The sequence below is a fragment of the Equus przewalskii genome, chromosome 18 (genome assembly GCF_037783145.1).
Source record: "Equus przewalskii isolate Varuska chromosome 18, EquPr2, whole genome shotgun sequence".
NCBI lineage: Eukaryota > Metazoa > Chordata > Mammalia > Perissodactyla > Equidae > Equus > Equus przewalskii.
In genome coordinates, this window is record NC_091848.1 from 27874906 (window position 1) to 27891156 (window position 16251).

Below are 16251 nucleotides of genomic sequence, written 5' to 3' on the forward strand. Positions count from 1 at the left end.
AGGTTAAGTAGTTATTTTCTTCTACATCTCATGTAATCTCAGCACAACTTTCAAGGTAATTATTCTTGATTCTTAACAAAAATGTCTAAATTGCCCTGATAATAAACAGGCAAATTAGCTGAGAGAAACTTGAAAAACAAGAGTTATAAAGAACAGAGACCAGCCTGGACAGATGCTAAAGCACATCATAGGCAACCCTAATTGAAATGGTGAAGTGTTGGAGCTGGAATAGATGGAGAATTTTACTGTGACATAACCCACTCAGAATCAGAGCAACTGCATGTGGCATTGAACATGTAATAGATGGACCACTTCAAAACATTCTGAAAAGGAAAGATTATTCTAATGGCATTGGGATAATTGGTAGGCCTTAATGAAAAACATATATCATGAGCATATATCAAAATAGACCCTGATATGAATTAGAGATCATGTTAAAAAATTGCAGAAGACCTAAGAAAAAAAAATAGATTTATTATATCTGTAGTAATTGGAAACAATAACTTTTTGTAGTTTAGAACTGGGGTTTGCAACATTTTTCAGTAAAGGACCAAGGAGTAAATATTTAGACTTCGAGGGCCAGATGGTCTCTCTGACATCCATTCAACTCTGCCATTGTGGCACCAAAACAGCTATAGATAAGCTGTACATCTAATCAATAAGTAGAGAATATGTCTGTTTATAAGAAGAAACATGACATTGTCTCATTTTCCCCACACATCCATTTCCAAAGCGAATTTTATGAATCTTTTAACTTCTTGCCAAACTGCGTGAAAAGTAATGTCTCTTTGCTCTTTTAATTTGCGTGTCCCTGACTACTGTTGAAGTTGTGTGTGTGTGAGTGTGTATTTTATTTTTATTTATTTATTTATTTATGTAGTTAGTTAGTTATGCTATACTTGTTTGCCATTGAGGCCTCCTCTTCCATGAATTGTAGGTAGGGTTAATTTATCTCACTTATTTGATCTCCTTGTCACCAGATGTCCCAAGGCTCTGGAGACCTCTGTGGTATCTCCAGCCCATTGCAGACCAACGAGGTACCATTGTGCTACATGAACTATAACTCTTCCTGTGACTTAGCTCCCAAGGACCTGGGAATTGATTTTCCGGTCACATCTTACCTGTGCGCTAGGATCACTCTGCCTCTCTCAGCCTTGAGTGGTTTTGGCTGTGCTGACCTACTTCTTTGGCTGCCTCCAGCTCCTTTAGAGTTAACTATCGCCTGAATGTTACCCGAGCCTGCCTATGCCCTTTGGGTCCTGAAACCCAGTTGTGGGCAGAATCTGCCTTATCATTTCCATCCATCCAGGTGAGCAGACCTAGAGCTGAGCCTCTCTTCCTCCAGTCGCACTACTTTAAAGAACTGTCAGCATTACGTTTCACTCCTAAGTGATGGTAATCCTGTTTTCCAACAGATATGACTGAGAAAGTAGTGAGGTCACTTCATAGAGCCACCCAAAATTCTTCGAGGGCACATATTATGAGATTATTCTAATTACTGAGGTGGAAATATCATTTTCTTGGTCCACTGTCTCCATGATCTTGGTGTGCTGCAGTCACTAAGGCTGCTCCTGCCCCTCCCTGCGATCTTTCCATTGTTGTGTATGCTACAGGAACTGAGACAATTATGACAGAGCTGAGCTGGTTTCTCTTCTCTTTTGGACATCGTTGTTTTTCACAATTCTGATCACCCTTTCTTCCCCCAGAATATAAAATTGTAAAATTACTGCTATATTTATATTTCCTTTTGTTACCTGGGCTTGAGAAGTACCATTCTTAGTTTTCCTTAGAAATTCCTTTATTAACAATCCTTCTTCTTATATATATCATCTGCTGTTTATGAAACGCTTTTGTGTTCAGTATATCACTTGATCCCCATAAGCAAACCTCACTTACCTATGAAGTAAGCCAAGGGGAAATGTTGTCACCATTTTATACATGAGGAAATTAAGGCCTAGCAGGGTCTGCAAGGCCCTGACCTGAGGTCACCCTTGGAGCTGGTATCAGAACTGCCATTAGATGTATGACCTTGTCTCTCTTGATATTTTTCTTCTTGTCCACGAAACTGCTTCTGTTTTATGAGTTTCAGGGATTTTCTTGTCTGAGACATGAAGAAATGAGTGACTTCTCTTGAGAGATGTAAGCATTATTGCATTTGCCTAATATTTCTTTGTCTTGTTATTGGTCTGAGTACTTTCAGAGAAGACAGTACATGTGCATACTCCCCTTTTCTTCAGACAGTGAGGTAGACATTTTCAAAGAAGACAGAGACCCTGAGGAAACTGTTTGTTCTCTGGTATTCTTAAGAACCACTGCAGCCACGATTTTGGATTTTTCTCCCTGAGGCTTTCCAACTGTAGGCTGCCGCAACACATAACATTTAGGGGTCACCAATTCCTGTTCCTATTTTAACTATATGAGGTTTCTGTGTTATGTGACCTTTGTGTTCTGACCTTCAGATTTAGGGAACTGGAAATTTAGGAAGTTTTGTTAGGACTTGAATCCAAGTAAATTCCCTCATGATTACAAAGACTCATAGAGTTGTGGAATGTTCGAGTTTAAAGGGACTTTCATCCACTTTAGCCTCCTTGATTAGAAAACGTGGCCAGTTAGTGATAGAGCCAAGGCAGAATGCTGAGATTAGATTAGGTTTCCCAACGGCTCGCTCCATGTCGCTTAGTACTTCCGCTGTTGTAGCAGGCCTCTTCCCGTCAGACGGGGGCTCTGAGAGGGGATCACTGTGTCTGCTCTGTGCATGGCTCTGCTCCCCACGGATGATGAGAGCACTTAGCATAGCACTCAGGATTTGTTTGCACAATGAATGATTTGAACCTGTCTCTTGTTGATAATATGTCATTATTGTTATTGGCAAACGAAATTTTAAGGATATCGAGGGGGATTTAGTTAGGGTTTACTATGGCAAACAAACCTCTCTAGATATTTTAAGCAGAAAAGATTTAATACAGGGTGTTAAGTGCTTCGAAATAAATGGAAGGATTGTACAGAGCAGGCTCATGGCTGAGGTCCCGCTAACGAATTCCGGAACCACGCAAAGTCACTACCTTTTCCACAGTCGGGACGGCAGAGACGCATGAGGCTGTCATAGAACTGTTGAGTTCAATACAGCACAGGACTTGTGAACCAGAGATTCAGAAGCTGCAATAAGGAAGGTGGTAATTGGACCCTCAGACATGGAGTCCAGCCCCCACACCCTGCCGCAGCTGCTTCTTGACAACCACAAGACTGAAAACGGAATATGGGAATGTGGATGCAGAAAAATCCCTGTCTCCATGACTGCGCTTCCAGCAGAGAACAAGCCAAAGCAGCGAAAAATGGCCTCTGTCTTAACTTTTGTCTTCCAAATCTCAAGCCGGTACATATATTTTGGCAGAATCTCTTTTGTAATCAAACCCTACCTGTAAGGCAGCCTCTGCAATATGTCAAGTTTGAGTGCTGACCCACCATATCCAACAGAGTAAGGGTTATGATTTTCATATTTTGGGCATATCTTCCATAGGCGCTTTGTGTAGTAGATACTAAATTCAGGATAGATAATGATTATGTTCTATTATATCTATTTGTCAGTGTAATTATTTGTGCAACAGAAGGGAATGTGACAGTTTTACTTTAGGAAATCCCTAAGGGGAATTCCTATTTATCAGAAAAAATGCCATAAGGAGGGAAGATCCTGAGCTGAGAGAGTATTCTAAACTTTTGGTTTCAAACATCTTGGAAAGTACTACAGGAGACATACAGTATTATGATATAACATTGCTTACCATGTCTGGGGGAAGTTCCATCTTTGGCAAGGGTTGTCAACTTTCCATCTTGAGGCTTCCCTACCCCACACCCCCCATTGCGAAATACACATTTAGAATTTGCAATGGAAATCAATATAAAATGGTTTTAAAAAATAGATTAAATAGACATGACGCCTATGGGCCTGCATTGAATTCTTTTGACTTCGTCTCCCTTAACTCTCATGAAACTCCTACTTAGAAATGTAAAACAATTATAAGTAATCCCCTCCACCTTTACTCTTGTACCCTAGTGAATAACACATTTTATTTATTTATTTTTGTTCACTCCCTTATTTTTCCTCTTCCAAATTAAGAATCAGACAAACCTGTCGTCCTTCTATTTGAACCCAAGTAGACATGACAAAATTGCTAATATTATTGATGAGGGTACGGGACAGGAGTAGGCAATGGTGAAGACATAACTGAAATAAATAATTTGATTTTCTTAGATGATATTCTTTGCTTCAGGAGAAAGAGGCTGAGTGAGTGGGGTAGTTGATACTAGCTTCTTCTAGATTTCTGCAGTATCTTGCATTCATCTACTCCTGCAGAATCGTCCCAGTACATTCTTCCCTTCTTTACTGAGAAGCACTTGCTTCTGAAGCAGGGATGCCCCCAAAGCTTCATTTACTTCCCACTGCTAATTGCTCTGCCCTCTTAGCAAGTTCAGTAATAAACTCAGAGAATGGGAGGTCTTTGTCCATATGGACCTTTGGAAGAAGACCCTGTCATATACAGAATTTTCTTGGACTCTGACTAAAACCCCATTATCACAATGTTATAAGTAAAGTGACGATATATGTAAGATATCATTTTAACTGGGACACTTTTGAGAGTGAAAAGGGGCACTGTTAATAATTAGACTGAAACAGCAGGCATAAATTGGATGTATGGTCACCTTAATTATAAGGAACTGCAGAGAACAGTTTTTGAAATGTGAACTAACATGATTCAAAAGCAGAGCTTAACTCTTTGTATTCCCAAATCTTTAAGTTTGCCTTCTCTTTTATATAATAATCACTTGCTGAGCACTGATGATGAGACAATCTCTGTAACGGGCACTCGGAGAATAAAGGAAGACACCATCTTTGTTCTTTATTTACTTACAATCACTGTTGTAATATTTAGAGCAGTGGATTTTCATCCTGGCTCACTGCATAGCCCTCATAGGAAGGCTAGGAAAGTAATGCATTTTATACTTCTCCCCCACTGAAGTATATTCTTCCCAAGGATGAGGATGAAGATTTAAATAAAGTCCAAAGAACTCTTTTGTTTTTAAAGGTATGCTTTTCTTTGGTGAGATAGATTGGTCCTCCGCTAACATCTGTTGCCAATCTTCCTCTTTTTGTTTCCTCCCCAAATTCCCAGTACATAGTTGTATATCCTAGTGGTAAGTCATTCTAGTTCTTCTGTGTGGGATGCTGCCACAGCATGGCTTGATGAGCGGAGTGTAGGTCCGCGCCCAGGATCCAATCTGGTGAATCCCGGGCCGCTGAAGTGGAGCGCGTGAACTTAACCACTCGACCATTGGCCAGCCTCCCAACAACTCTTTTATCTCAATTCATCTACTTTCTTGGGTATTTCTTAAAGATTTGGCATGAGGAAGCAATTTTTTGCTAAGGAAAAGTTTGAAAACTACTAGTTTGAGATTTTAAATTTTATATTATTGTTCTAAAGCTGTAAGGCTAGTTGGAAAAGGGAGAAATGGACTTTTTAAACTTGAAACAAGGAAAAAATAAACAGAATAGGAAACTAAAAAATTATTTTAAGTATCTGGAGGGCTGCCACGTCTAAGAGGGCTTACACAGCAAAGGACAAACAAAAGGCAAAGGATGGACCTATAGGTGGTTCTTTGGGAATACAGGTTTCAGCCACGTGTAACTTTCTAGCAGTTGGAACTTTTCTGCCATGGAAAGGGCTGCCTTGGGAGGTAATGAGTTCCCAGTCATTGGATATGTACAAGCAAGCTCACAGATGGTGGCTATGTTTCAACTTCAGCTCCACGTTAGAAGAAATATCTACATTAACAACTTCATGCTTCTTGGATATTAAACTTCTATATCGGTGAATGTTCTGTCATTAACTATTACTTTACAAACATCTAAAGAGTGTGTGTGTGTGTTATTTCCCCAGAATAATAGCCAAATTAGTACATTCTTCATGCATTATGTTGTCTTTTTTTGCGTGGTGGTTAATAATTGATAAAAATGCAGAAGGCACAACACCAACCCTCTCATCGAGAGAAATTTAAAAGGGAATAACATCCACTCACGTCATTCTGAAACTGATCCGAAACTGCCTGGCTCATTTTTACTCTGCTGCCATTGGTCAACGCTTCCACAGATTTTTGTCTCTGTTTCAAAATTTTGAAATAAAAGTGGAACAACTTCCAACATGACTTAGGAAAAGGTCACCAGTTGAAAATGGTTTCAATTGTTTTGGTATTAAATGTGAAATTGCAAAACTAGTCTCTCTTACATAATTTGAATTTATAACACATTCTAATGAGAAGCCTATCTGTTTTTCATACCATTTCAAATGCTGAGAAATTTCTCCAGGCTCTTGGGATTGGTGTTAAACAAAATTATTATTTCAGAGCATATAATGCATGAAGTAGAGTCTTTCAGTTTTCTAAAACTGTATCTTATGGTTCTTGAAAGTTGACAATTTGTACCTCTCCTCCCCCTCCTTTATTTTTCCAATATCTAAGCATTTTTATTTAATTTAGCAATCTCCTTATATTTTAATCTTAGAATGAAATAAATTTTCTGCTTTACAGAAATTTAAGATGAAAATTAAATACTAGAGAAACAAAGATTAAATTGGAAACTTTATAATAATAATATTGTGTAAATTCAATAATATTAATTCAAATTATAGTGTCCAAACTCTATGCATAAGCTCTAAGCTAGTTTACAACCAGCGATTCTGACAATATACAAACAGCACAGTTGACAGGTGACAGTTTTGTGAACAATATAATGTTCAGAAGGCTGAAGTGTAACAGTTAACTCTATATCTTGTTGCTATGATTACTCTTAGCAGGTTATGAATAACCTGAATAAACATTAGTTCACAGGGTCACATGTGGTATTGTCAGATGTAAATATAGCCTGAGATTTGTCAGTAGTGGACTCATATTCACTGAAGACAAAATTAAATATTTCTACTTTTTCAAGTTATATCTAAAATAGAATGTTTTCCTATTATTCTATTTACTTTTATTGGAATATCAAAGTTAATTTGAAATAAAGGAAAAATAAACAAAATTGTTAAAAAAATTAAAACATCTCTCAAATGCTAGTAAAATTCTGTGGCCTGACTAATGGGCACAACAGACTTGTAAACAGATAACTAAAACACTGTGTTTGTGTGTTTTCGTACAAGTTTGAACAGGCTGTCACTGGAATGCAGAAAAGTGAGCAGCAATTAACTTGTGGACCTACCCACTTAGCAGTGGGTTTGGAATGAGAAGATACCACCAAAGAGATTGCTAGGCCTCATTAGAGATTACATTGGTGATTTTTCCCATCATCACTTTTTCATCCTAGTGGAAGGGCAAGATATAAACCAGGACTTTTAAAACTCTTATGAGTTGGGCACTCAGAATCTTGTCTTTATAAATCCAGATTTCCACTTTTAGAAGTAGATTTATCGAGCTCAAAGGGCTCAAGGTATTATTTGCCCCTTTCTCTCAGTCTTGTAGAGAAAAAGTCTGTTCTTAGAATCAGAGAGTTAGAAGAAGCCTCCTTCAGAGCACATTTTATGCAAGCACAGCACACTCCACAAACGAGCTATACCATTACAGAACATAAAACGTTGTGGCAAGAGGAGATTTTGGTGATCATCTTCTTAATGCTTATTATTTTAGAGCTGGAGAAATTGAGGTCCAGAGAGGGTAAATATTTTCTTGATCACTTAGCCAAGTAGAAACATTGCTATTAAACGTGACCTAGAGTGCAAGTTTGGGGTCACATGACTTCTGTGCTAATTTTCAATGGCGTGGGTGCTGACTCTTTTGGAAGACAAATTCTTTACTCTTTTGTCCATTCCAGTGCCTTTTACCCCCTCTTTCTAGTTATCATCCAACAGTCCATAGCATTATTAGCTTGTTTTGTGAAACTTTTCCACCAGAAATGCGTTTTGGAAGCAGAACAACTGGGTTTGAATCCAGTCTCTGATATGTACTAGCTGCTGCATTACCCTGGAGAAGTCACTTCAGCTTCTCTAAATCTTGGTTTTTGAATATTCACATTAGAAGGAACAGATGAGTTCCGAAGATTTCTCCCAGCTGGGACTCTTGATGACCTCTTCGCCATTGAATAGCCTGTCCTGGCTGTTGTCAGCCCATGACTGATGGGAGTTGCGGCAAATAAAGACCAGTCAATTAGTAATGGATTTGGTTCCATTCTCTCCTTTGCCTTCTCCTGCGAGTCCTGGTCTCTTAGGGCTGTTGTTTCCCTATCAGGGTGGATTGTTCCCTTTTCATGTGACATTCTGAATCTGAAGTGAAAGTGCATTGTGGGGCTAGGTCTCTATTCTGCCTCACTTCTTTATCAGAGACCAATGTTTATTTATCTGGACTGATGCTTCTCTCCCATGCTGCTTCTTCATCTACTTGGGATCTACAACGGCATTTGAGTTTTTCTTGCCACCAACAGTGTCACCATTAATAAGGATTACACCTTTACCATTGATTTGTATTCATACTAACTCTGTGCAAGGCAGGTTGACATTTAATGTGTTGATTCCTAGCCTACCTCCTTTCACTCTACACTCCCTGGTCAGTGGAACTCATAGGAATTAAGACAGTTTTGTAAGAAACCTCAGCTTACTCAATTTGCAGACTTGGAGGAGGAATCAGGAGCATGAGAGTTGGAGGGACTGGTTGCAGACATCTAATCTTTGGTTTACAGAGGCGAGAGACTTGGAGGTTCAAGGAGGTCAAGGGACTAAAGTCATAGAGCCAATTAGTGACTGAGCTAGAAATTATACCAAGTCCACTACATCTAAGTCCAGTGCTTTTTCCACTATTTCCAACTGACTCTCAGATGGCCTATATAAAGGTTTGGCATTTCTGTAGAGTGTTCTCGTCACCCCTTCCGAGTAATGCCAGCTGTCCATGCAGAGAGTGGGGCACTTAGCCAGTGCTGGGCCAAAGCTGCCTGTAAAGAGAAGTTGAGTGAATACATTGACATTTTCAGCCCCTGGTAGATCCTGCTCTGGCCTTCCGGCTCTCATCTGACCCGATGCTTCAGAGGAAGAGTGATTGCATTTGCTGTTCAGCTAACAATTGTGTGTAATTTTCAGCCTGCCTTATTCTTTAACGTTCTCTTCCCACGCTTCCATCACATGCCACAGCATATCTGCTTCGTAATTACACTGGTAGGGACTTACCTACATCGTTTGGAAAAGGTTTGCCTAAAGTACTTATTTACTTGTGCATAATAAATCTTGATTGATACCTTGGTAATCTGTGAGATCAATCTAAGATTCCCTCCCACAACGGTGAAGATTGAAGAGTCAGGGAAACGGGTGATAAGAAAAAGAAGAAAAAAAAAAAGAGAGCTGAGCTTCCTCACTGATGAGCTAAGAGGAGAATTATAGATGATTCGGAATCTCCATGGCTGACTTTTGTTTGCTTTTGGCTAGTTCTAGAGTCCGGATCTTGCATAGAATCGTAAGAGTTTGTGAAGAGTTGTCATTAGCAGTCATCTAATCCAATCACCTCATTTTCAGAGGAGGACACTGCGGTCCCTGAGAGAGCAAAGGTTGCACTATGAGCTCATGGCATAGCTAAGACTGGAAACTGGGTCTGAATTCAGGAGATCCATCCAGTATCCTCCAGCTGAATACCAAGATGTAGAAAAAGCTGATCAGCAGTAGCCTGGAAGGTGAAGCACGTTGTGCCATTTTAATAGATCATTAAGAAAGCAGTTTTGAAATTCTAGGATGGTGGTGACTTTTACATAAAGAGGAAAGATAGTGAAAAACCTCCAAAGTTATAGGAAAGTGTTATTTAAATCTTAATTGCTTGTTTAAATGAAGAAAATGTGGCTAAGGGACATGAATCCTAAACTTTAGTTTGCCATCAACTACATCTGATAAGTTACACAGCACCTCAATGTCTTTATTCTTCTACCACTAAAATAGTGATGTTAGTAATCTGTCTCTTCCTTCAGTATCATTCATTTATTCAGCAAACATTGACCAAGAGCCAGGCCTTGGGTTAATTGCCAAGGGAGATTAGGGACTAATGCAATGTGATTTAAAGATTATTATAAATGCTGTTGGTCAATTCTTCTCAACCCTTGAATCAGAATATGTACATAAAGAGTCCCAGATGAGTCTAGTGTGCAGACAGTTTTGAAAACCAATTCTGTAAGCTTACAGCACTTGGTGTTAGATAATACCGTGCAATGATTGGTTGATTGTTTTTAAATTTGGTGATCTATGTAAATGTTTAAAGAAGAGTACAATGTTGATTTTAGAATAGAAAAACAACTTGAGCAAACACTAGTTAGTTCTGTTTTTATGGATGACAGTGACTTGTCATTCACGTGGTCTCTTTAGAGAGGCTTAGTAGCTTTTTTTAGTGTTAAATGTCACTTTCCCTGTAGCTCTGTTTTCCCACCTGCAGAGGAAGGTCTTAGTCATCATAGGAACTTTGTAGTTATTTGAGTTATGTTGTGCCTTGATTAGTTTGGTCAGACTTTTGACTTCTTCAGTTTGTGATCCTGCGGCTCATGATGGTTAGGTCTGATGGAACACAATAGAGAAGATCCAGGAGCTAGGAATGGAGATACGAATAAAATCTGCTGTTTCAAAGTGATGATTTCCTTTGGACTGTGGTATTTTCCTTTTGCCTCCAACCAGAGAAGTGGTTCCGTGGTGAAGACCATGGATTTGGGGTCAAAGACCTTTGTCTAAGCTTCAGCTTTGCTATTTGTTAACTGTGTATCCTTGAGTAAGTTATTTAACTCTTACAGTCTTACCATCTTGATCTGCTAAATGTGGAGAATGATAATCCTACCTCATATAATAGTCAGAATATGTAGCCATTAGAAAATAGCTTGGCATATGGTAAGTCCTTAATAGACGCTTGCTATTTATTGTCAGCCTGTGGCTTTCTTGTACCCACTTAACAGCTAGAAGAAGAGGACAGAAGATCAAGAAAGAGGGTGTAAGTGAAACCTCTTAGGTTCTTAATTGCTTTGCATTTGACGACAGTTCCTGAAAGACCAGTGCTTAGGGAGCCCCAGCTCTCTAATTCCCTTCATTAGTAGGCATTTTGCTTAGACGAGGGCCATTTCTCTTGTTTGCCTCTCTTCTGATGGTGTTTGTGTATCTTCAGAGCCTCTGTGGGGATCTTCCCTTTCACTTCTTGCTTTCGTGATCGTTGTAACCTTAGAGTGAAACCGATCTAGAACCAGAGGAAGTAAGAGCAGAGTAAGTTTTGGTCCAGCAAAACCAACTCTCTTCACTGATTATCTTTGTGTTTACATTGGTCTCTCTGAGAAGCTGAGAAACCCCAACTGACATGTTCTAGTTCATCTGTTCACTACACTTGTGAGGTTTCCTCAAACCCGTTTATCAAAATGAAGGGCTGTAATTAAGATCTCAGAGAAGGAAAGCACTGTAGAGTATTAGAGCTGACTGGGACTTTACAGACATTCCTTCTGCAAACGAGTATTCTCTCTGGTTAAAGGTCACACTGGCAAAGTTGAGACTAGAACTTGGGCTACAGGGACTCTGTGTCTATGTGTTGTATTTATTGCCTTCCTTGGATCTATCCTGCATGGATTAATTTTTCTTACATAGAGTTTTCACTCCTGTCAGATTACTGGTCAAAGATAAAAGTTCTAGTCCTTATTTCTCTATATAAGTTCTTTAAAAAGCAAAGCTTACTTTATCTTTGAAACCTTTTCCCTAAGTATTTTCCCTGAGTCCCTCATTTCAGTACAAGTGGTCTGCTCCTGTCCCACAGAAATTTCTTGCTTCTTCCTTGAGCTCACCGTGTTTCCAGCCATCATGCTTATTGCTCCCTTTATCCTTCACAGCCACCCAGCTTTCAAAGTCTTTGTTAAGGCCTACCCCTGCCAAGCCTGTGCTAGCTCCTGTGATGTACTCCAGGTTTTTTTTGTATGCTTTGTGTTGCTCTCTCTCTCTTTTCACAGATACAGATATATCTGCCCACAGGTAGGTTTCAAGCTCCTTGAGTACAAGATGAGAATCTGATTCATCTGGAGCTCCCCTGCTAGGCAAATCAATTTATTCATTCATTAAACTAACAGATATTTTTATTGAGTGCCTATTATGTATTAGGCCCTGGGATTAGAGAATAATTACTTCCACTCTCAAAGCTTCAAGAGTTTAGTTTGGGATACAGACAAGCAGAGAGGCAGAGTGACACATGATGAGTGTAAGGATGGCAGTACTCCAGGTGCTGTGGAAGTGTACTAAAGGGTATGCAACTTGAACTGGAGGATAGAGAACACGAATTATGTCTTTAAGGGCTAGAAGGAAGTGATAGTCAGCATCTAAATCATGCAGAGTAGATGAGAGATCATTTTTAGTTGAGAGGTAACTTGGTTGAAAGGGGGCGGAGATAAAACCTAGAGGAAATGGATGAAATTTCAGCAGAATATAAATGCTGAAAAATAACCTCAATACAAGCATAAAACTACTACATTTATCATAGAAGTTATTGGAAATATGATTAGGATCTATTATTAAAGTATCATATCTATATGACTTTACACTGAATTCTGATAAACTTTTAAAGGTCAGGTAATTCCAATCTCGTTATTAAACTAATCCAAACAGTAGAAAAGGATACAGAACCCTCATATCAAAACCTAATAATGATAAGTAAAACAAGTAGGGAAAAAACATTACAGAATGATCAGTCTTATGATTACATGTACAAAAATTCTATATAAAATAGCATATTTAATTCATCAATATATCAAACAAAACACTACAATTGTGACTGAGTGGGATTCTTTTTAGAAATGCAAAGATGGTTCAATATCTGGAAATCTGTCAACATGATTCATTACATTGCTAAATTAAGGAAGGGAAAAAGAGATGATTATATCAATGGATGCTAAGGAGGGAGATATAGAGATTCTAGAAAGGGATGAGTAGCCAAAGAGATCAGCATTCATTCATTCACTCCTTCATGCATAACACAGTTTTCAAAGGGTTCCTAGCCAAGCATTGTGCTGGTATAGTGAGACCACTCAGGAGCTTCCAGCTTATTGGGGGAGACAAGCAGGTGAATAAATAGCTTCCGTGTGGACTGTTATAAGTATGAAACAAGTACTAAAAGAGCCCAGAATTAAGCTACTCTTTTTTTGGGGGAGTTAGGGAAATGTTCACAGCATCAGAGACATTTGAGCTGGGTCAAGATAAAAAAAATAGGACTTGATGGAAAATGAAGGGAGGGAAATGGCATTGTAGATTGTGGGCACAGCATGAGCAAGGGTTTGGGTCATGAAAATTCATTACAAATCCTGAGAATGGTGTCACTGAGCCACTGTTAACATACAGAAGAATGGTATGAGAGGATGCTGTTAAGGTCATCTGCAAACTGGCACTCTCAGGAAGTAGAGCTAGAAGTCTCTCCATGGGAAAGGCAGTGTTAGGGTAATAGATGGTGCTGAAGACAACTGAAAAGATGATGGAGTCAATGATTTGCATATCGATGCTTAAGTTTTTGTTTTTCATACTCTCCCAGAACTTGCCTGTTCCTTTATATCTATGGCATATCTGAAAAGGTCAGGATTCCACAGTTAATTGGCAATGTGAGATTGCTCTGGAAATGTGGCTCTTTGGTTTAGAAATCACTGCATCCTACATTAACTCATTTTTTAAAGTTTCTGCTTTGGAATAACGTTTGATTTACAGAAAAGTTGCAAGGATAATATTAACCCATTTTTTAAAGTGTACAAATAACATTTATACTACAAATGTGCACAGTGCATTAGAATTTTCAAACCTTTATTTTATCCTACTTGTTCCCCACTTAGACTCGCTTCGGTTATGTTGAAAGCAGAACAGACCCTTTTATCCCCTTTTAGTAGAAGACTGAGACTCAATTAAAAAAAAAAAAAAAAAAGCACGAAACCAAAATTAGTGTTTCTCAACCCTGAGAGATGGGCTTGGTTTTGGTATTAAAAAAAAATCTTCTCAAATGATTCTCATGTACAGCCAAGTTTAAGAACCATGAGTAAACCAGACATTCATGGTTGTTTTTCTGTATTGGTTTTGTGCTGGGCCTTATCATGGTGGTTTAGGGATGTGTAGATATCTCCCTGCCCTTTCAAGGAACTCACAGTTTATCAGGTGGATATGTACATAGCATGTGCACAAGGTATAGTGGGGAAAGAGGAAAAGAAGGGGCCTGCAACCATAGTGAAAAGCCAATGTCACTACTGGCTTCAGTGACAGAAACCTCATGGTTCCCAATTCAGAGTCCTCTTCATTGATTCATGTCATCCTCTCTTATAGAGAAAACTACACCTCTAACAATTTTCCTCCTCTCTCTTTGCATAGCGCTTTACTGTATATAAAGCACTCTAATGTTATTGTCTCGTTGGTTGTCATAAAAACTCTGTGAGTTAAAGAGGACAGGGCTTTGATCTTAATTTTGAGGGACTGGAGGTACCTGAGGACCAGACGGGGAGAGGGGGCTGCTCAAGGTCGTGTCACTCATACTGGTGTGGCCTGATACTAATACTCAGGCAACACTGTGCCGGGGCCCTACCCCTTCCCCTCCAACTCTTCATTGTCATGGCACGTGCTAAGGTTTTTATTTTTTCCTGCATTTCCAGTCTTCTTTGTCTCTAAAGACATCTGGAGATAATCATGTAGCTCTCTCAATTAATTCAGTTCAATTAATAAATTACTGGGTGGATTTGGGGCTGGGAGCGGGTGCAGGGTGCCTTCCGGGCCTCCCCGTGCTGGAGAGCTCTTGCAATCAGGCTTGGAGAGCCCTCCTCAGCAGCAGTCTGTGAGGCTCAGCCCCAGCCTGCAGGCTGCCTGGAGTGGTGATTGGCTTACCTTGACACGCTAGACATCCTTTTGCTTTCCTCACATAGTGTATTGTAATCTGATGAGAACCGCACCTGGGCTGGGCTGGTTTGTCCCCCTCCCAGTTAAGTTTTGCGTAAAGGTCCAATATCCTATCAGTTCAGCATAGCTCCTAATGCTGCATTTCTTTGACATGTGGGGCTGACCTGTGCATTACAGGTGTTGAATATTCTAGTCCCTGGCTACTAAGTGCCAGTAATTGTCCCGCATTGTGCAAACAAATGTCCCCATTCCCCCAATTTGCAAGTGCCCCTTGATGGGGGCATAGCTTCTCCAACCAGAGGGATGGTTTTCAAGTGTCCTGACATTCACTTATAATGTCCTGGTTTCAAGAGTAAACTTTTGGTGGTTCCTTGATGCCTACCGACTAAATTCAAACTCCTCAAGCTTGCATGCAAAGCTGTTTGGGTTTTGGTTCCATCCCACGTTTTAGTTCTTTGCTAGCTACTTTTCCTTGTTCCCCCTCCAGCCACGCTAAACATAAATTGCCTGTGCAATTTTGCTACATTGTTAAGGCCTGACCTCTACTCAGCACTCCAGGCCCAGTCTGAAGGTCAACTCATTAACAAGGTCTTCCTTCTGCTCCCAGCAAGAGGTGAACTTGTCTTTTTCTGCATCCCAGCAACACTTTTTTTTTTTACCTCAGTTAGATAATATCACCTCATTTAGGTAAGTTACCACCGTTTAATTGGTGTGGTAATCATTTTAATAAATTATTAATGAAATTGAAGATTTTTTCCAACTTTGCTGGTATAAGATTCTCCTACCATATGAACTTCTTCAGGTTAGGGAGCATCTCTTATTTATATTTATTTCCTGAATGGTGCTGGGCACTAAAATAGATAAGTGTTGAAAGAGGTGGTCAAGATTGGTTTAAGGAGTGTTTAATTTTTCTCCTTCTCCAGTTAAGGTAAGCTTTCCTCACTGTCCTCTGCCTCCTTCTTCTTTCTGCCTTCTTCCATCTTTTCTCTTTCTTCTTTCTTCTTCTCAGGCAGCTTCATCAAGTCTTCATTAAGTATGGATTAAGATGAAATAATAATGAAGTGAGGTATGTCGCCTCCATTTTCATGCTTCTGTAAAAACAATTGTGTTAATTTCTTTTCAATTCCAGATTCCAACCATGTCTCACCCATCTTGGCTGCCACCGAAAAGCACTGGTGAGCCCTTTGGCCATGTGCCTGCACGGATGGAGACCACCCATTCCTTTGGGACCCCCAGCATTTCAGTGTCCACACAACAGCCGCCCAAGAAGTTTGCACCAGTGGTTGCTCCAAAGCCCAAGTACAACCCCTACAAGCAATCTGGAGGTGAAGGTCAGTGTGGGGACATCAGGGTTGGGTGCCCAAAGTGGGAC

The 16251-nt window shown here is 39.7% G+C and overlaps 1 protein-coding gene across 13 annotated transcripts in view; it reads left to right on the top strand.

Annotated features, from left to right (window-relative positions):
* Positions 1-16251, top strand: part of LPP (LIM domain containing preferred translocation partner in lipoma) — a 637427-nt gene that overhangs the window by 205008 nt on the left and 416168 nt on the right. For all 13 annotated transcript variants that reach the window (XM_070583407.1, XM_070583403.1, XM_070583408.1 and 10 more), the window contains one exon: positions 16009-16210. In XM_070583407.1, the coding sequence (XP_070439508.1) occupies positions 16018-16210 (193 nt within the window). In that variant the 5' untranslated portion in view covers positions 16009-16017. The remainder of the gene's footprint in view (positions 1-16008; positions 16211-16251) is intronic.